The sequence below is a fragment of the Cuculus canorus genome, chromosome 16, assembly GCF_017976375.1.
Source record: "Cuculus canorus isolate bCucCan1 chromosome 16, bCucCan1.pri, whole genome shotgun sequence".
In the NCBI taxonomy this organism is placed as follows: Eukaryota; Metazoa; Chordata; class Aves; order Cuculiformes; family Cuculidae; genus Cuculus; species Cuculus canorus.
The window spans coordinates 14,389,020-14,409,150 of record NC_071416.1 but is presented as its reverse complement, the minus strand read 5'-3'; the positions used below and the strand labels follow the sequence as shown (position 1 = coordinate 14,409,150).

At 43.2% G+C, this 20,131-nt stretch overlaps 1 protein-coding gene across 6 annotated transcripts in view; it reads left to right on the top strand.

Annotated features, from left to right (window-relative positions):
* Positions 1 to 1,553: 1,553 nt before the first annotated feature.
* The window catches only part of DOK5 (docking protein 5), a 42,358-nt gene continuing 23,780 nt past the window's right edge, over positions 1,554 to 20,131 (top strand). For 5 of the 6 annotated variants that reach the window (XM_054081866.1, XM_009558728.2, XM_054081863.1 and 2 more), the window contains exon 1: positions 1,554 to 1,703. In XM_054081866.1, coding sequence (XP_053937841.1) covers positions 1,638 to 1,703 — 66 coding nt within the window. In that variant the 5' untranslated portion in view covers positions 1,554 to 1,637. Of the gene's footprint in view, positions 1,704 to 1,877; positions 1,897 to 20,131 lie in introns of those variants that run through there. The other variant, XM_054081867.1, reaches the window with a different exon arrangement.

Below are 20,131 nucleotides of genomic sequence, written 5' to 3'. Positions count from 1 at the left end.
CTGGTGCCTGAGATTGTGAATGCACAGTTCTATACAAGATGAAGCAGGCTGCATGTTTTAACTTTTCTAGCTTTCGACCAGCAACGAAATCTAGCGAATTGGAACCATTGGTACTATGGAACTGGTATTAACAGTATTGTTGGAACTGTACAATATATTTAACAAAAATACATTACTAGGAATTTTTGCAGTGAGTTACCCTCACTGTTATGCCACTTCTGAGTTGCTTTACAGACATATTATCCTAGGAAACAGACTTAGAATAATCTAATTTCTGGAGTATTTTGGTGCACGGGTGTGGAAGTTGTTTCTAGCTGAAGCAGTTCTATTTTATGCATTCTGTAAAAGAGCTCAGTGAAAAGGAGAGGGAAGTGCAAAATAATAAAGTAGACTCTGAGGCAAAGACTGCAGACTTGTCTCCTTCATCCTAAGTGAATTAGCCCTTCAGCTAGAGAGACTTACACTCTATCTCTGTAATTCACTCCATCAATTAATATTTCCTAAAGCCTTGCAAAGCATAATCACCTCTTCAAGCAAGAACTGAAAGCACCACGCTGTTACCACAGCAGAGCAACCACCATCGTTTCTGGCTGCTCCTAAAATGAAAGAACTACATATTTAAACCAGAAAGGGGCCAAGTTTCTCATCGGTGAGTTTTGTAGTCATAGAACAATAAAAATAGTCATCTCTTCCGCATCACCGTGCACTTGGCAGAGCTGCGAGGGGCTGTTACGCTCCTCGGTGATTCTCTGCTCTGCCCTCCTCCTCGCTACCCCATCTGCAATTTCCATGGCACGATAATTCCCAAAGTCAAAGTCATCTATCTGGCTGACCTCCTCAGACTGCCTATATTTGTGATGCTATTAAAAGATGTTATGAAGAGATGAACAGTCCTTCTTTCCAGGACACCGTATTTATAGCGTTCCAGTTACAGGCAACCCCTATGGAGCAAAGGGAGGCACCGGAGCGCCTCTCTCCTGGGCTTGGCGTGTACTTGGATATGCACATGTTCTGGGAAAAGGAGGACTCGGGGGAGGCAGAGGGCAATCCCCGGGCCCAGGGCCGGGCCAGCAGCTCAGCCGCCCACTGCCCACAAAATGCAGCCGATGCTCCTGTGTGACATTTCCAGGACACGGAGCAGCACAGCTCAGGTTACGGAGTCTTCAGGAGATCCTGGAGCTGCGCCACTTGGCAGGCTCTCAGGCATCTGAAAGACTTTCTGGGAAACCCACTTTCCTGGGGAAAACCACAGCTGAGAACTTTCCCTTGACACAGCGGGGCCGATCGGATTATTGCCAGCAGAACCCCCTCCCCGCAGCGGGAGGAAACGCGGGGTGGCATAAACCCTTGAAGCAGCCTTTAGCGCAGCTTCTTCCCGAGCCGGTGGGGACCGCTCAGCCTTCTGCTCCTCCGAACTGATCTTTGGGAGCAGGGACCGGCGGGGATGCGGCAGAGGGATGCCGGGGGGCGAGCGTCCCAGCCGGGCACCGGGGGGAGGCAGGGGCGGGCCGGGGCGGGGCGGCGCGGCGCGGGGCGGTGCGGGGCGGTGCGGAGCGGGGCGCGGCTGCGGAGGCGGCTGCTGCTGCCATGCGGGCTGGCTGAGCGGGGCCGGCCGCCTCCAACTTTCCTGGGGAAGGATGGCTTCCAATTTCAACGACATCGTGAAGCAGGGATACGTGCGCATCCGGAGCAGGAGGCTGGGGGTGAGTGCCGCTCCCCTTCCTGGGCCACCTGCGCTTGGGCTTTCCTTTATATTCCCCCCCTGCCTTCCTTTGTCCTCTTTTTGCAAACTGAGCGCTGCGTGGGAGGCGTGAAACAAAATGAATGTGGGGAGGGGGAAGGAATGTAAAGGCACCCGAAGGTGCGTTTTTATAGAGATATATATGCATTCTAGAGGTGCGTATGCAGCTATGTGTGTGCATTTCCTTCTCTGGCGGGGGGGATGCTGCGCGCTGGGGAGGGCTGCGCTGCTCCAGCTCTGCTCTGCCCTTCATGCTGAGCTCCCGAGCAGCCAAACCAACTTGGGGCTGGGGCTGGGGCTGGGGCTGGAGCTGGCACGGGGAGGAAGGGGGGGACTGGGGGTGTCGGAGCCCTCGGGGGCTAAGGTTGGGGTGCGAGGAAGCTCCTGGCAGGGGTGAGGGCGGAGAGCTGCGGCAGCCCTGGGGTTCCTGGGGTTCCTGGGGTTCGTGGGGTTCCTGGGACGGGGCTGCTGCACATCAGCGTGTTGAGGTCTTGTTTGGGTCAGGTGAAGACCTCGCAGTGTCATTTGAGCTTGTAAAGTTCAGTTGAGTGGCACAAAACTAAAACACCAAAGGCCCCTTTAGCTCCTTATGTAATTCCAAACTTATTCTAAGGATGTTCTTTTCCTACAGTGGCGTGTTCCTAGTTTCTGTTGTAGGGGCTAGAGATGAAATAGTGGTGGGGCAGTTGCCTACAGGACCTGTGTGGTTGGTGCTGTCCTACAGCATGGTCTGTTCCTGCTCCCCTGCGCAGCTGCTCCTGTAACGGGACCGGAGTGCTCCACACCCCCTATCAAAAGAAGGACATAGGCTGGAAGGAGGCTTAGTCCATCTAAAATGCTTTAATTGATAGATCTGTGTCTCGGGACATAAAGTAACTCATTTATTGTATTTACTGAGAACTAATGGCTTTGCAATTCTGAATTGTTCACAGCGCGAGTCCTGCATCAGGTTTTATCATGGGGGGTGCAGGGTCACCTGGAAGCTTTTGTTGGCTCTGTACAGTTACAGTTCCATTCTCTTGCTCTATCCATGTTCAATGGCTTCTCTGCAGTTTTGGTAACTTGCATCTCCTTGACTTGTTTGGGAACTGGAAAGCGTTCTAAAGTATTCCAGCAGGCTGTTTCCCTTGTATTGGAAAGGACTTGCAGGTGTAGTCCATTCTTTGAGAGCCGTGTGATTCTTTAACAGATGGAGATAATGAGATTATGAGAGAATTTGTAGTAAATTCGACTGAATTAGTGTATTGTAACTGTCCCTCCAGTACTGAATATATATTAGTATCCAGTTTGCTCTAGCTTAAATGAAGAGTAAGATTAAACTTCGTCAGTTTTCCATACTGTAAGAGTGAAACCTAATGGGCACACAAATAAGGTGCGCCTAACTCTGAAATAGGTGTTAATTCTGTTAATGCCTCTGACTTTCCTTTATTAAGGCCTTACAAAACAGTCTGAGGATGGTGGTGAAGAGGAAGTGTTCAGTGCCCTCTCAGCAGAAGTGCATTTGAGAGTTAAATGAAAAAACAAAGAAAAAAAAAATGGAGAAGGACACTGCATCCATGTTAAATGTTTTATTTGAGAAGACAGTTTCTTTATTTGATTTAATTCTTTCTCATTCCAAATGAGAATTGTGTCATTATCAATGGCTGGGAAGTGTGAAAGGGTTGATGGAAAATGTTTTTTGTGAAGAGGTCCAAGTAAAGCCCCAGACAATTCCCATGGCTATGGATTTGTTAAAATGCAGAGCCCTGATTTTGTTGCCCTGAGCTGCCCTTGGCTCTGGTGTCCTGTCCCGATGGCTCTCCAGTGATGTGGAGAACATTAGGAGGGAAGGTAGCAGCTGCTGTGATGTGGCTGTCACTGCTTCAGATCTGGTGGCGAAGGCCCGTGCTGTGAGGGAGAGGGGACCTGTTCAAATCTTGCTGCTCCGTTTATTTGGAAATGTGTATTTTCATCCGCCGTAAGGCTTTTCTTTCCTTGCACTTTTCAATTTACAGTCTTGGCCCACTACTTAAGGATGGATGGTGGAAACAGGGCTGCAGATTTCTTCCTGTAACTTGTGTTTTCTATAAGCTGCTTAAAAGCCCAGTGCTCTGATTTACAACACCAAAGTAAATGCAGGTAATTATGATCAACTCAAGTTCTTTAGGTGCAGGACCTGCTTGTGTTGCCTGTGGCAGCGCTGCAACTGTCAGCACCCACTGACAAAAAAATGGAAAAAAAAAGGAAAAAAATGCTTTAGACCTTAAAATTTCAGTACTCCACGTGTGGCGAGATGTAAGTGGGAGTTATTAAAATACTTTCCAATGTTATGGTGGCACAGCTGTAATCAGTGCATTGTCTTTTCAGTCTGAGTTTGGCTCCTGGGTTTTTCTCTGTAATACTATGGTAATTCCATCACCAAGGGAACTAGGAGCAGAGCTTGTATCTACAAATTATCTCAAGAAATGACTTTTCTGAACAAGTGGGGTGCAGGTGCTACGTATGGAAAGAAAGGGTGCAGATAAGCAGCTTCCTCAAAACCAAACCTCTTTTAAAAGGAAAATGATAATTCTGGTAGGCCCTGCTTTGTCATTTCAAGATTGAATTTCAGCTAATTAGTTTTGTACCTGGACTGTTTTTGTGCACTTTAAATATGTAAATTTAATTTCATATTATTTAATAGAATAGTTTCCATAGCAACATTTGTATCACATGTGTCTTCTGCGGAGGAAATATATTCAGGAGAAAGCACACTCTTCCCAATATTTTTTCTCCCTGTAAGGATGGAAAGAAATTCCCTCAGCCAGTGGTGTCCCTCTGTTAGCAGTGACACAGGAGGTTATGTGCTAGGAAACTGCTGACAGCGTAAATGCACAACCGTCCAGAGTTTCTTGAAACAACAAAAAGCTTTGCTCTGTGAGCAGTGCTTCTGTCGGTGACCACTGGTGACCGCTGGACCTGTGTTTTGGGAAAGAAGGTACTCTGTTGTGTCAAGTGCCTTTGCTTGCAATCACCTTTCATCTAATTAAGTGCTTTATATCAATATGTGAAAGGGGAGTAATTTTTTTGCCTCTATACCAAAAAAGACTTTTTTTTTGTGCTTATGATTTTTAAATAATCTCTTGTTCTGAGATGCAGATGAAACCTTTCTCAGGGGAAGTATATTTTGGAGATTTTTCCTCTCCTTAGTGCAAAGCCTCATTATTGTGTTTTGATTTTAAGGTTAGTATTAGATGTGCACTGCTTATGAACACACTTGGACCCTTCATTGTGTGTTGGATTGGCTTAACTGCGTGTTCAAATAACAAAAATCAGAACAGGAAATAGAGGGCCTATGGTGAGCCTGAAGAGCTTTAAAAGGGAAGAGCCACTTGATTTTCTTCAAGGTGCAGCCAATCCACCTCCCTGTCTGGGATGATGGGAGGCTCCCAGCCACACGTGTTGGTTGCAGTCTAATGCTTTTATTGAACTCTGTGTCGTTAAGGCTTGGCTTACCCTTCGTGCATCCACACCTGAACTCAGGTTTGCTGGAAGCTGTTTCAATCTGAGCAAGGATTAGGCAGCACCGAAGCTGCTCTAAGGATGTCCTCTCCTGCTGTTGTTTAGGCGTGGGCACGAGTAGGTACTGGAGGCTCAAAGTGAAGGCAGGCGATACTCCTGAAGCCTGTTCTCCGCTCTACAGGCAACGGTGTTGGGGGTGCTGGTGGTGTAGCATCGGCACGGTGCTCACTGCCCTCCTGTACAGGACTTTGAAGACGATGCTTTTCCCCTTGGAAGACCCTGTGGAGTTTGCAGGCATCTGACCTGTCCTTGCCTCTTGATGTATGGGAGACCGCTGGGGCACGATGCCGTGGGGTTAGCTGTCAGCCCTTAGTTTCTGGTATGCCACTAACACACTTGGAGTGTCTTGTTGCATTAAGTGAAGTACTGCTAGTGTCAGAGGGAAACCATCCCTTCGATGAGCAGCAACTGCCTTGAGCTGTCTGCGGCTAAAAGCAAAATAGGGCTGATCAAACAGAACTGCCTTCAAGAACTAGCTGAGATGTGCTGGTGGTGAGCAGAGGTGTCTCTGTTGAGGGGTTATTCACAGCTGTGTAAAGCCTTACAGAGTCTGGTTTGGCTCTGCAGAGTACTTAATTGACTAGAAAACATTGGCTTCCAAAACATTCTCTGGATTGCTTGCACACTAGGTATGTTCCTCCCAACAGAGGGTTTGACTGTGGTGGTTTACGTGTTGCTGCTTTCCAGGAAGGGTAGCAAACCTTTCTGAGCATAACTTTAGACAATGCAAATATGACGGTTCTCTTTCTGCCAGGCTTTGTACACTGTGAACGTGTCTGGCTTGTATGCAAGTATTTCTGTTGTATCCCTCTTTCTCAGACGGCATAACTTTTAAAGTCATTAATAAAACAGGTATATTAAAATGGGAACTTCCATTCTGTGTGCTGTGATGGTTGACCTGCTGTGGTACAGGGTGGATCAAAGCTCTGCACAGGCAGAGTGAGGAGGCTGTGTTGCTGAACAACCTTCCAGGAAAAATCCAACAGTAAGGATAGATGGCATCTTTTAAATTTTTAAGGCTTAAAAATAGACGTGGAGCCATCTACAGTAGTCGATGCTCACATGCTCTTCCCTCTGTCGCAAATTTCCCAATGCTGAAGCAATCTTTATCTATCTTGCTAATAAAATTCAGTGTCTTTATTCTGGAAGACTTTTGATATGAGATGATAATGCAATATAAATCCAGGTTGAAATAAGGAATGAATTACGGTTAAAAAATTGAATGTACAATTGACTGCATCTTACTTTTTCATTATCAAGCAAAAAAAAGTGCAACAATTGTGATGCTTTCTGCTTCAGTAAACTTCTCTATAAGATTGAAACTCTTTCTGTTCCCTGGCTGTTCGCAATATCCTCCTTCAGGCTGTCTGTCTCTTAATTTCATGTTGAAGATGCAAGAATTCGAGCTGTAAAGCAACTTTGGCTTTCACAAACATAGAAGTAGCCTTCCGAAGTTTAAGAATGTGTTTTCACAAAGGAGTCAAGAAAACGCTAAAGATCTTATGTATCTAAAAGCAGACCAGGAAATACTGAAAAAAAAATTGGATTTGAAAATTAAGGTGACCTGTATTCTGGAAGAGGATAAAGCTTTTTCTTTTCTAAAAGGTAGGGCTATTAAAATTAGAACAGTGTAGAACAGCACATGCTGCTGAATTAATATACATGGATTACTGCTTCTGCATGACAGAAGTGCTTAAAACAAATAGTCCTGGCAATTTGCTTTTTTGTTAGAAAAGCCTTGCAAACTGTTTACCTTTCTAGAACATATACTATTGCTAACTAGATGCAGTGGATGTTTACAGCCCTGAAAAACCATGTGAACACGAAAAATAAATGCGTGGAATTCTCAAAACTGGACATTACTGACAGGCAACCCCATTTATTCTATGATTGCCATGATTTTATGAAGGTATTTCCTGCACGTAGAGGTCTGGGAGTTTGCTCCACAAGTTTGTATTGCTATCAAGTTATTACAGGCTATTAAAAACACTAATTTGGGAGGATCCATTGACTTTAATGGAGCTTTGCTAACAGCTAAGTGTCTGTTCCTAAAAATGCAGGTCCTTGCAGAGACATCTGCATCTGCTCGTCGGAGAATAAATCTCACAGAGAGGAAAAGAGGGATGAAGTGGATTTTTTTTTTACCTGGCAGTCTGTTTCTTGTACCTCTGTCTGGCAGTGGAAATGCTGCTAACAGATTTTTGCAGAATCCTGTCTCATGAGGTATCTTCCAGTTTGCGCTTACGAGGGGAGGCACAGAGCTGTTCTTGCAGTCGTATCTGTTTAACAACACTTCTAATTAAATCTGCAGTCTGCACGGCCTGCTCTTGGGCTTGTGTGTAACCCCATCTGCTGGAGGCACCTCCTCGTTATGCGAGGAATGATCGGCCTCATCTGTCTATTAGAGGGGGTCCTCCATGGAAATTTGGGCTGAGTCCAAAAAAAATATCTGAGCACCCAACGTGAGGCTTAGCAGGGCTGAAGCCCAAAAGTGCAATTCTGATACTACTTGTGTTAGTCCGTGGGAGTTCCTAAGGACATGGAGATCAGCCAGTGTCCTCCGGGGTTTCAGTCATGGCAACCAGCTTTGTGAAAGATGGAGGAACTCCTCCTCATGCATCAAGGTTGTTCAAAAAACTAAAGATTAACCAGGTTCAGCCCAGACCTCTTCATCCCAACTGCTCCATTTGCAGGGCGCTTTCCTGGCTGTGCTGGGGAATGTGGACTGGGGGGTTTGGACTTTCTTCCTTGGTGCCATTGCCCTCACTGATGGGGCAGCATAATTAGATTTTTGGTTTTTTGTGCCTCTCCTTCTCAACTTGGGCACGATTACATGATTTCTTTTTGCAAAGGTGGCCTTGTGCAGTTGCTGAATGGTTCTGGAAATGTGGCTGCTGAGTAGGACCTGACCCTGGTGTGCAGGGAAGGAGGAAAACCGGGAGTGTACTCTTGAAAGCAACTGCATTGATACCAGTGATCTCACTCGTGCAAGGATCACATTAACATAAAGCAGAAAAAATACGTTTTGGTGCCATTGTTCTGAACTCTTTTTTTACACTGATCTGAACCAGCTTAACCAAATTACTCAGTAAAGTCTTGATCAGAGTGGAATTAGGGAAGTGAAAATTAGTAGGTAACAGTAACTATGTCTCTTCTGAAAGAAGTGACTGCTGGAACTACAACTGTAGACTTCTCTTTAATATTAACCTTCTTAAGGACAGAAATGAGATCTGTGTGTGCCAGTTTTCTCTGCTCGGTGGCTCTGACCAGCCCCAAAACTCTTCATCACATCAATGTGAAGAAATGTGATCTAAGTGGTGTCCTCCCGAACAGAACTAGGGCTCTCCTGGCCAACCCCATTGTAGGAGTTTGTAATAGCTTAGTCCTCGGGTTGTGGCAGAGGATGGAGCTGACTTATTTACAGCTTTGTAACTAGTTCCTTGCTTCTTGGAAATGCTTGCTTCAGTGGAGGAACCTAGGCAGTACTCAAATACTTCTGGATTGATTTGAAAACTCAATCAAAGAGTCATTGTTAGGTTTCTAGACTGACTGCTTCTTAGTTTGATGAATGCTTTACCAGCAACATTAAAATCTTTTAAAAAATATTATAAAAATAAGTGGAAAAGTTCCCTAATATTAGGTGGAGGTTAATCTCTTCTGCATTTGAGTATTGTATGCGAACTTACATGTTGGACAGTGACCATATGCTAGATGTAAGTGGGAAAATACGAAAAGTTTGTGCTGTAGACTTCCTCAGGAAGTATAAAATTAATGCTTAGTGCATACGCTTGTTTTAAGACTGTAAGGGAAAACATTCTTGTTCACGCTTAGAAGTTTGGGAAAGCTTTTGTACACGTTTTTGGACTTGTCCACTTCAGCTGTTTTGAAGAAAACTTCAGCTGAAATTTGTGTTTGTCAAAAGCTGAAAAGAAATGAAGCTTTCAGGGTTTTTGGTTCTTGATTTTAATTGAACTGACTTCTGTAGAAACTTCATTGAGAAGATCAGTGTTGAACATTTAAAATGACATGTACTTTTACAAGTTTTGTATAGCACTGTTTCTGTGAAACCCTGTGGGAGGAGAGGTAAAATGGGGGAGAGACAATCTGCAGGACTAGAACCATATGGTTAAAGAGATTGGCGCTTGAATAAGCGTGCCAGGAAGTTAATATGGGGATTTTAGAGTATGAGCTGTGAAAACTGGAAAAGAGAATGATGTAAGGCCTGGAGGGGAGCCTGGGGGGAGAGGAGAAGGAAAAGTTGTCTGCCTACATCTACATTTGAAGCAGCTTTATTAATAAAACTCTTATGTTCACCTATACAGCTCCTTTCCATATGGAAACATTGAGACAGAGAAAAACTGAACAGATTTCTTATGTACCAACTTCAACCTGCAAGATATTAAGCGCATTGGATATTCATATTTTTAGAAAACTGTTAAATAAGGTGTTGGAACATATTCACAGATATTAAGATTTTTTACTTCTTGGAACACGTCAGTGGCAGTAAGGATGGGATCCAGGACATTGCTTAGAAAGTTTGAGCTCTTGTCCTCGAGCTGATAAGGAGAGGAATACCAGTAAATGGTGTTCAAGACCTAATGCAGTTCCTCGTGGCTGCTGGCATTGGGTCCGTCAGCCCATGAGCAAGTCCCCTTCAGATTCCTCTGGCATAAAGTTCATGTGATTTCAGTGGAGGTCCTTAGATGTCTTGATTGGGTTACCTCTGGAATTCAAGCAAAGAAGTTGAATTGGAGATAAGTGATCAGTGCTTGTCATTCGGCAGCTGCTTACCTCGTGTGGTCCATGTGTTAGATGAGCAAGGTGAATTAAAAGGAGGTTTTGCAAGTCTCACGGTTAAATTACATTTTGTTTCTTCTCTTGAAGTATCTTAATTTTTGCCTTGTGAAAACAGGATGGAGAAGCAAGGGACTGTAGCTTTCCCATGACCTCCCACTTTTCATCACACTGCTTTTCCTGTCTGAGTTTCGTTTTGAGGCAGCGTCTGAGTTTGTTTTGAATATCACTCATAGCCCAAACGATGAGTCTAAACTGGGCTGGGAAGAAGTCTGGAAGTTTGTGTATCTTAAAAATCAGCAAACATGATCTTTAGGATCGTGTGGAGAGAAACAAAAAAGCCTAATTTGATCCAACCCTTCCCCCTCCAAAGCTCTCCCCCCAAAAGCTTAAAAACTATTCTAGATTTCCTTTAAGAAGTAGAAGACGGGAGATGATACAGATCATGATTTGGAGTATGAAATCCCTGTTTTGCTGGTGGCCCATTTTAAGAGCAGGAACGGCATTTCTTGTGTTTTCCAGCATATGTTTTCTGCTAAATTACCTTCTACATTCTTCTTTGGAAGATGGGCTTAGTTCGTTAAAAAAAACAGAGAGATTTCAAGTTTGGCTTGTTTATAAGCTAACTAGTAGACAAGTGGTTCTTAGCCATTTGCTATCTTGTTCTAAAAATGGAGTTTTTGTTTTAACAAGATAAAAAGGGTGTTCTTATCACGTCTGCTTCTCTTCTGCTTTTATCTCAAACTCCTCATCTTCCTTCAGTTGTGGGTCCCAGTAGTGCATTTTGACTATTTGCACTTCCTTTGTTAGACAAAGGCTGGTACGGTTTCCGGAGATGAGTGCAGTAGCTGCTATGTATACGAAAGGGTATGCCAAGGAGGAGTGTAAAGGCAGTGAAAGAAAAGAAGAAAACTCCATTTTAAACAAATGAAATTTAGTCTTTCTTGATTCTGATGCCTTTTCATCATAAATTCATTACACCACGCGAAGGTAATTCTCATACTGGAATGTGTGGGCATTGCCCTGAAGTTTTTGCAGTATTTGTGAAATTACCTGAAAGAAACTTAACAGATGTAAGGTCTGCACCTGAGACTGACATCTTAATTTGATGTTTGTGTAGTTCTAGGTATATCATGGAAGTTGATGGACTGTTCCCATTATCTTCTTGTCTGATTGCATCAAATGCTGTCAGAAATACCAGTGCAAGTTCAAGCTGTTGGAATGAGTAGTGGTGGAGTTGTTTTCCCCTTTACTGAAAATACATGTAACTTGTTTCAATCAAAATGTCAACGTGGTAAAACCAGTGGTATTTCTCCCCAGTAATGCTAATGTAGGAGATTGAGTTGTCCCTTAACTTGCCAAATAATTTTTATCTGGGGAGCTATCAGTGTCCTATGGTCAGCAGGAGAAATATGCCTCTTAATGCTCTCCCTAATGTCTCCACACCAGTGAGGATGGATGTTAGCTGATTGTAGGGAATTAACTGCTTGCTATTGGGTGGCATCCTCTTGGCACAATGCTCAGGGTAAAATACAAGTGGCTGATCTTTGTTAAACGAAGTAGTGCAAATTAAGATAGTATTGTGGTAAGCTTTCATAGCCACTTTTTATGCAGCAGTCATACTTTCTTGAGCATGGAGTCTACCTAAAAGTGAATGAACTTTTGAACTCGTTCTTTAGTCAGTACTACGCAGCTGGGACGTGAGAAATGAACAGAAGTTGGGTTTGTCCATTCGAACTAATGCGTACATTAGCCCAAGCAAATGCAAGAGGACTGCGAGAACCAGTGGAATGCTGAAGTCTGCCAGGAAAATCCTGACTCTGGAAACCTAGTTTTAATCTGTGTTTCTTTAAGTCGCTATTAGTCCAACCCCCCAAACCCAAAACAAAACAAAGAAAACCCCTCCAATAAACAAACAACCCTCTCCCCCAGCCTCAGTTGCACCTTTGCTATAAAATTGTCCTAATTTTGTTTTCAAAATATTAGACAAACTGGCAACAGTCTTCAGCTGGTCGGTAGCTTTAAAAGCTCTGGTAGAGCAACGGAGCTCTGATGTGCAGAGTCATTGGTTTATACCCAGGATGGGGTCTATCTATTGACTGCAGGACCATGGCCTCTCTGCTGTGACTTGGATCCCTTTGTGTACGTGCCTTCAGTAATTCAGGATACACTGAAGTTTATCGCTCTGAAGCCGGGACGCCAAAGTGTTTGAAAAGAGAAGTGCATTTTGAGTGCCGTGGACTTCTCCCTGCGGTGACTTCGAACAGCAGTCCATCTAACAGTCTAGGCAAATGACTTCAATTATTTGCTGCAGTCCTGTAAGGTGTTGCTGAAGTGCTCGTTACTATGATTTAATGAGCTGTAATTCTGTCACTTTTTAACAAAGCACTGTATTTTGGTGGAGTCCAGCTCACCTAGTAGCAATATTTGCTCTTGCTGGTAGATTCACTTTGGTTGTAAAACTGCTCCAAGAGAGTCTGGTGGAATGATCCATGGCTTACTGCACAGATTTGATATCAAGATTGAAAGAAAAATGTGGAAGGGATAAGATAAGTTTAGCTTGTGTTGGGACAGTACAGTGGACTGGTCTTGGGACTCATGTATCTGAAGGGTGTGTAGGGCTGGGAGGCAATGTTTTTGTTACAGGAAACCTGTTTTCTGAAGCTTGCAGTGAAATTAATTGGTAAATAGCAAAGAATGACAGCAGGCCAGAAATGGGCAGTTATACCCATCTGTTAGTTCTGGGCTTGCATTTGTCTTCCTTGGTCTCTGAGCAGCACATCCCAAGCATCATTAACGGAATTTAACAGGTGGCTCCAGGTACAGCTGGGTTGTTCAAGTCATAGACTGAAGACCGAGAAACTAAAGCTTTTCAGCCATGCCTGGCTTTGGAAGCTGGCAGCTTAGTGTTGAAGAAGGTACTCTACTGAGAGAAAGGCTTAATTCGCATGCACTTTCTGCCTTTCTTGTCTCATTTTATGTAGTCTTAGAATTACAAATCCAGCTCTGAAATACACCCCTTAAAAATGTTAAAGCCTGTGGCTGGGAGTTTGTGAGCAAGTCTAGTTCATGTCCAAACATGGAACAAGTCTCATCTGTGGCTTCTGACAGCTGAGTTCAGGAGAGGGTCCCCTTAACATGGCTTTGGCAGGTGAGCTTGTGTTCTTTTAGTGCTGTGAGTAGCTCTTACCAAGGGTTAGCACATGTGTGCTCTGCAGCCTCTTTGCACCTGGTGCACTAATTAGTGAGCTCTGTTAATGAGCTGTATCGATACGATTTTCCCCCTATAGCCCATATAATTAAAGTAACCAAGTCATATACTTAGTGACAAAAGAGAATCATTCCAAACCATAATTCCTCGCAGTAATTTTAAGTTATTCAGCAGTAACCTAATTCTAATACAGTGCTAAATTGTGTAAATTCACTGGACCTCACTAATGGTCTGACCCAGCAGGACAGCACATCCAGCTGCACTCTGTAGAGCTCAGCCAGCAACAGAGTAAAAAGTCTGCATTGAAAACTTGACTATTTTCTATTTCCTTTAGTAGTTAGAGTCCTAGGCTGATTTTCTCCTATGCAGTTTCATGCCTAGAATGAACTCTATCCATATATAAGCTTAGCAGATGTTCAAGGAGACAAATCAGATACTTAGCTTTGGTCTGACTTTTTTTTTTAACCATCACTAGCAAGAGAGGGATTCTGCTGTAAGTGCTTCGTGGCACTTGGAGGTACTCTCCTCTAATGGCCTAATGCAGCCCAGAATTATGACTTTTTCTGTGCATGATTTAAAAAAACCCAACAAACCAGGCTTTGAAGGCTGTTAAGTCCATAAAGAAGGGCCTGAAAGTGGAAGGATGTTTCAGGTAATGTTCTCCTTCTAATCATACTGCATCCATCTCATCATTTTGCAGGGAGACAAGACTGGCAGTTGAAGCCATGGTTTTAATGTCTTTTAGGTCCTGAAATTCTCGACAGTCATTAGAGAAACAAAAAATGGAGTCAAGTTCTATATTGCCCTCTATCACATCAAAGAGCATGACTGCTTATACCTTACATCTCCTGTGTAGTTTGTTACACAGTGTAATTTTTTTGTACATTAGTTTATCAATAAGTCTTTTGTGAGTTGCACGTAAGGAACTCTGGCCAATGCAAATTCAAGGCACCATCCACTGAGTAGGGAAGGGAAATGACTCCTTTGCAGAACGTGTTTGATATCACGTGTGATAGGTAAGTCTTAAATCCCAGCCCTGTTTTCTTAATGACATTTTGCATTAGCAGCTCTTACTGTTCTGTTCCAAGGGTCAACCTCCTGGGTGTCGTGTGTCCTTAGAGCACTTTCTCTGCCCCTTGAGATCCAGAATGCTGTTTTAGGTGTCCCCGCAAGGCTGGTGGCTTCTCTGCCCTGTCTGTCTGTCCTTCCAAAGCCCTCACTGTATGTCAGAGACACTGGCAATGTGCTTCATCATCTGTACCGGATCTGTAGTTAAGATGCTTCTAAACTCTAGACTTCCAGCTGCTGAGTGCATCAACAGTTCAAGGGGGTACATTGCTTCGAAAGTACATAATTGGTAGTTGAGGTGATTCATCATAAAAGGCTCTCATAAATTCCCAGGTGTTCCTTATTTTTGTTTTTTATTTATTTATTTATTTTAAATAATACTCTACTGAGCTGGGACGTGTCGGGATTCCCTTCTTGTCTTTGAATGAGCCCATCCCATTTTGCAATCTGCTAGAGCTGACCTGTGTCAGCAGCACTTTTGTTGAGGGTTTTTTTTCCCCCCTTGTCTGAACCGATGACTGGTACCTGCCAGTTACAAGCAAAACCTGTAAAATGCTGCTTGTGTTTACCTGCCAGCATCCATTGCCACAGAACATAGTGTAGACCTGAAATAAAACCAAGGTCCAGGAGTAAATTGTAGTAAATGAGAACTTTGGGTGTGCTGTTGTGTGTCCATGCTTACACTGTGCTCTCCCCACCACGGCTTGGATGTTGTGTCCTTGGTAACAACACACGCAGGCTTTCAACTCTCAGGATGTTTTGGCAGGATGTAAATCTTGTCTGTGGAAGGAATCCTATGTAATGATGAAGGGTGAAAAAAAGAAACCCCAAACATTTAGAACAAAGTTACTTTCTAATTAGTGTGCCTAGTGGGAATGCATCTGCAGGCTCAAATCCAGCCGTTTGGTGCTTTAAACTACGGCTGGAGGAATGGATTTGAGTTCTGAGCCTGAACCATTAACAAAAATCCTGCTTCTGGTTGATGCAGCTCCTGTTGGGAGGGAAGGAGTAGAAAGAAAGAGTTTTTGAAGAGGAAAGGCTGATAAAATGCCTCGTATTTTAGAGCAGTGGGCATCTGTTGTGACTTGTGAGAGTAAGAGAAGGGGTATAGATTCATAAAGATCTGTTTTTTTGCATACTGACCTTATAGCAAGTTCTGGCCATTGCCACAGCTGGATTTTGTAACTTGGTGAAAAAACTTTGAGCAATATTGTGCATTCTGAACAGGCACAGAGACAAGACCACAGCTTCATTCTCTGTTAGCAGCATTGGATGACTTCTTACTGTAAAATATTGTTTCTGAAGTTGCATACTGAATGAGAGCAAGGAGTGAGGTTTCTCTCTCCACGAATGTGTCTCTCAGGGGAAGTAGAAATCTAGATTATTTTCTTTAGTCCCCCAGAGAAGAAGATAGCTTGATGTAAACCAACTTTGATTTATGTAGTCATTATAACCTGATCACAATGAATAATGCAATATCGCTTACTCATAACACACATTAAGTGGGTATTCTGGGAGAATGAGATTGTCTTGTTGCCAAGCGCAGCGATAGCTTTACAGACAACACATATGGACAACTTTGCTGCTTGTTTTACAAAGCCGGTGAACCAGCTTACATTTCTGTGCACTGTTTTAAATCATGCTAAACACGTTTCAGTACAAGTTAGATATGTTTACAGCTATGTGATTCTTTCTAGTAATCCATCTACTTGTAGCTGTTTTATACTTGCATTACTTTTTTTTTCAGAGCTGAACACAGCTGCCAACATGAGGGTGAAGTGGGGAAGGGATAAAGCTGGGCTGGAAAAGTAGAGGCAAGTCACAGCCTCACAGAAGAAACATTCACATTAAGTGCTTCCGTTTTGTGAAGTCATGAAAAGACTGTGGCGTCTTCTCTAGAGCCACACGATACCATTGAACACGACACGCAAAGCATCACCACATTTCCCAACATCTAGTCTTTTTTACTAGAGAGCAGTCCTCCAGTTTTTCATGAAGAAACAGTTACCTAATGGAGATCCACTGCTACAGACGTGTCTAAGGAGTGAATATAATTTAATGAATGAGCTGCAATCTGCCTTTGGCAGTATCTCGTATTTCCAGATGCAAAGCAAAATTCTAGATCCAGTCTCCTCAGAAATTTCCTTCTGGCTGGGAATTCTGTTTCAGGGCTCTTTATCACCTCGAATCAGCAGTGGCATATTAATGCATTTTTGTTTCTTATATACAGAAATTTTAACTAGAACACTAGCTGACTAATTTTCTGTGTGAACAACTCTGTGTTGTAAGGAATCATACACCTGGAACTCCAGTCGGCTGCAGACTCCCTAGCAAAGTTCAGCAAAACCACCTGAATAATTTTCCATATGCAACTGAAGTACATCAGTGGGTGAGATATCTATCAGTCTTGGATAAAGTGGCAGCATATCTTTTTCCAACAAAAAAAGAGTTCAGAAGATACTGTGAGAAATTTGTTGTGCTATTGCGTTGTGCCTTTACTGGATTACCTGTTACTAGAGGTCATCAGTGTCACGAACAGCAAGTTCCTGGCAATAAACCAGGCTTTCTGGTCATCACCCCAAGCTGCACAATAGTACTCTCAACTATTGCTTTTAAAAAAGCAAAAGCTGTGTTTATTTGACAGCCGGTTCAGTGTCCCCGTAAATGCAGCTCATTGGAATTCTTTATTTTAGGGCAGAGAGCAGAAAAACACGAGAAATAAAACAGGGTAGATTTCCCTGAAGGCTCTTTTCTTGTTTGCAAAGGAGGAATTTGCCAGATGATACTTCGTGCTACTGTCTGACTTCTCTAGATCTCTCTTAAGTAACAAACAAATAAGAGGTGGGATTGTTTGGTCTTGAAGTAAAAGAGGCTTTCTTTGCCATAGTGTATTGGAAGCCACACATCTTAATTGTAAAAAACAGCTGATTTTAACCCTCCAGCCCCAAGATATGAAAAACAGCCTTCTCCCCTCCAATTTCTAAATACTTGGCTATTTCCAGATGCTTTTTAAAATCAGTTCCTGAACAGAAATATTGAGGGGTAGGGCAAAACTTGCTTTGGACTGAAATGCAAATTTTAGTTTCTAAATTCAGTTGTGTTTTTTTTTTTTTTCTTGTGTGGAATAGTTTGTGCTTCGTGTATAATGAGTGACATTTTTGGGCATTCAGAAATCTAGCTCTTGGTTATCTTGCTTTTCTGATCAGCTGAGAGGTGGTGAATGCTGACAGGTCTCCTTCCCCACACCACCTCCAGAATGGACCGGGGGTTTGGGTCATCACGTAGGACAGCAAGCCTCTGGTTTCAGCTTCCCCCTATGCATGAGAGTATTCTCAAACCACAACTGAACCATGAAACCCGGGAGACTCGAATGGATTTTTTCCACTTTACTCAGCCAGATGCTGAGCAGTTCCAGCTGAGGTTGATAGCTCCTTTGCTTCACAGTGTATTTCCAGCATCAGAAGGAGCATGGGGATGTCTGAGCAATCCTGCCTAGTTCTTAAGGTATAATACTGAGCGGCAGGAATCCAAATACTCAGATTGCATCATTCCTTTGAAGTCACTCCTGCTTTGACTTCAGTTGTGGTAATGATTTATATCAGCTGATCTTTAGAGCTAAGAATAGAACTCTTCTGACGTGACCTTGGACATGCATATTGGATCACCTCTCTGGCTTTCAGATGATCGGATTCATAAACTGTCACATTATTGCCCTTGAGTTTTACGTTATTGCTTGCTCGGTAGGCTATCAGAAGCTGAAATTTTCAGGGGACACCATAGGAAAGAGATGCTAATTTTTGATACTCGAGTAAAATTTTGAGTTAGGCTTTCTCAGAAGATCTCACAGAGAGAGCTTTGTGAGTTTTAGGTGTTATGCAAATGACAGCTCTTACTGTTCTCTCTCAGCCCATCAGATCCTGATTAGCTGTTTGGATTATCTAATCACTGTCAGCCCAAGTGTTTGGAGTGGAAGTAATTACAGCACTACTTTCAACTAATTCCTATTCATGGAGTAGTAGTGAAAATGTTGATTTTGGGGGATAAGTGAACTAAGTATTCATGACAGTGACAGAACAGGCACGTAAGAGCATTTGGGGATGGTTCTTGTTGGTGCTATCAAAACGGCTGTAACAATGTGAACTGTTCACCTGGTGTCTTCAACTTGAAGAAAGACTGACAAGTCTCAGACACATGCTAGGTCATGATGGCATCAACGACCTAATTACTTGCTGTATAATGTAGCTCATGACAGGGTCTTTGATTAGCTCTGTCTTAAGCACATCATCTCTTGTGTGCATTGATGGCATTGAAGGGCTTTCAGTGCTCCTAGGCAGATGCTGCCAAATCGGTTATTCATAGAATTATAGAATGGTTTGGGTTGGAAGGGACCTTTAAAGGTCATTTAGTCCAGCCCCCTTCCTTATTGTTTTATTGCTAGAGGTTTAGGGTGTAATTTAGTTTATGCTCAGTTAAGATAGTGTTCACCTGCGAGGTGTGTGTCCTGGGAGCATAGAGATGTGACTGGAATAATAATACCATTCTTGATGGCTCCATTATTTCATTTTTGAAGGTGCTAAGCAGGCTTCAAGTGGAGGAATGTGTTTTCTTTTTTGAGCTTGTGGTATATAAGCTCAGCAGAGAGGAGTTAATCACCAGATAGCTAACATTAATAGGATTCCAAACTCTATATTCAGGCAAAAAAATTGGTAATTGTCTCTTCTCAAAGCAAACTACCTTAACCTGCTTTAAACTACTACTGCAGTAAAATTTCTCTGCCTAGAAATTCCCTAAGAGAGGGCTGACTAGCTCATACAGAAGGAGTAGGAAGTTCAGGGGAGGAACCTTCATGACTTGACTTTCCTCCAGTTTGCTGAAGTTAACATCGTGAACTCCATTTATTCTTTATAGATGTAGTTACTTGGGTCATGATGATGATGTTCTAAGGCGCTGGCATAACGTATTCCAACCCTGGGACTCTTTTGTTAAAGAATTATTGTAATATGGGGGCAGACCCAAAACTGAAAGACCAGTATTTATATTGTAGTCTGATTTGGCTTTTGCATCCTTAGACGTCCTTTCATGTAACAGTTTTGTGTTCCCCCCAAGCTGTGCCCTAATTCTGATCTAAATCCAGTAATTAGTCTTGGATTAGTCACTGTTGAACTGCGGTAATAAGTTCCAGTAGCACCGACGTATAGCCATCTACCATGCTTGACTGGAGTCGATTGTTAATTGTACTTCGGCTCCTAGTGGCATTTGGAAGGGCGACAGCCGCCCTGGATCTGTGCCCAGCTGGAGGTAGAGCAAAACTTTAATTTGCTTATTTGTATTAGGATGTTACTGTCTTGTTCTGCCCCCGGTTCTTGGTGCTGTGGGCTCACTGTTGCAGCTGCAGCTTTGAGATGCTCGCTGACCCAGACAGGTGCTTCTGAGTGCAAATGGTCTGAGCAGGACATCATCACATTGCAGTTGTCCTCGTGTTTGTTGTATAATGGCAAACGCGTTACTGAAGGAGTCTGTTCTCTGCTATGGGCTTCTGATTGCTAAAGTTATAACTGTGGGCTTTTGGAAAGCGAAGGGGCTGATTATGTAAACTTTTGACGTTCTCTTTTAGGTGGGGTTTTGGAGAGATTTTCTTGTCGGGGTAGGGAGGTTATCTGGGCCCAGCAAGCAAGGTTCTCGGAAAGCAAATATAGAAAAATCTCTTCCAGTAGCAGTGGGTGCGTATCTGAATTGCTTTTTTGGTGGCAAGCTGTCATTTTGGTCAGCGTTTAGTA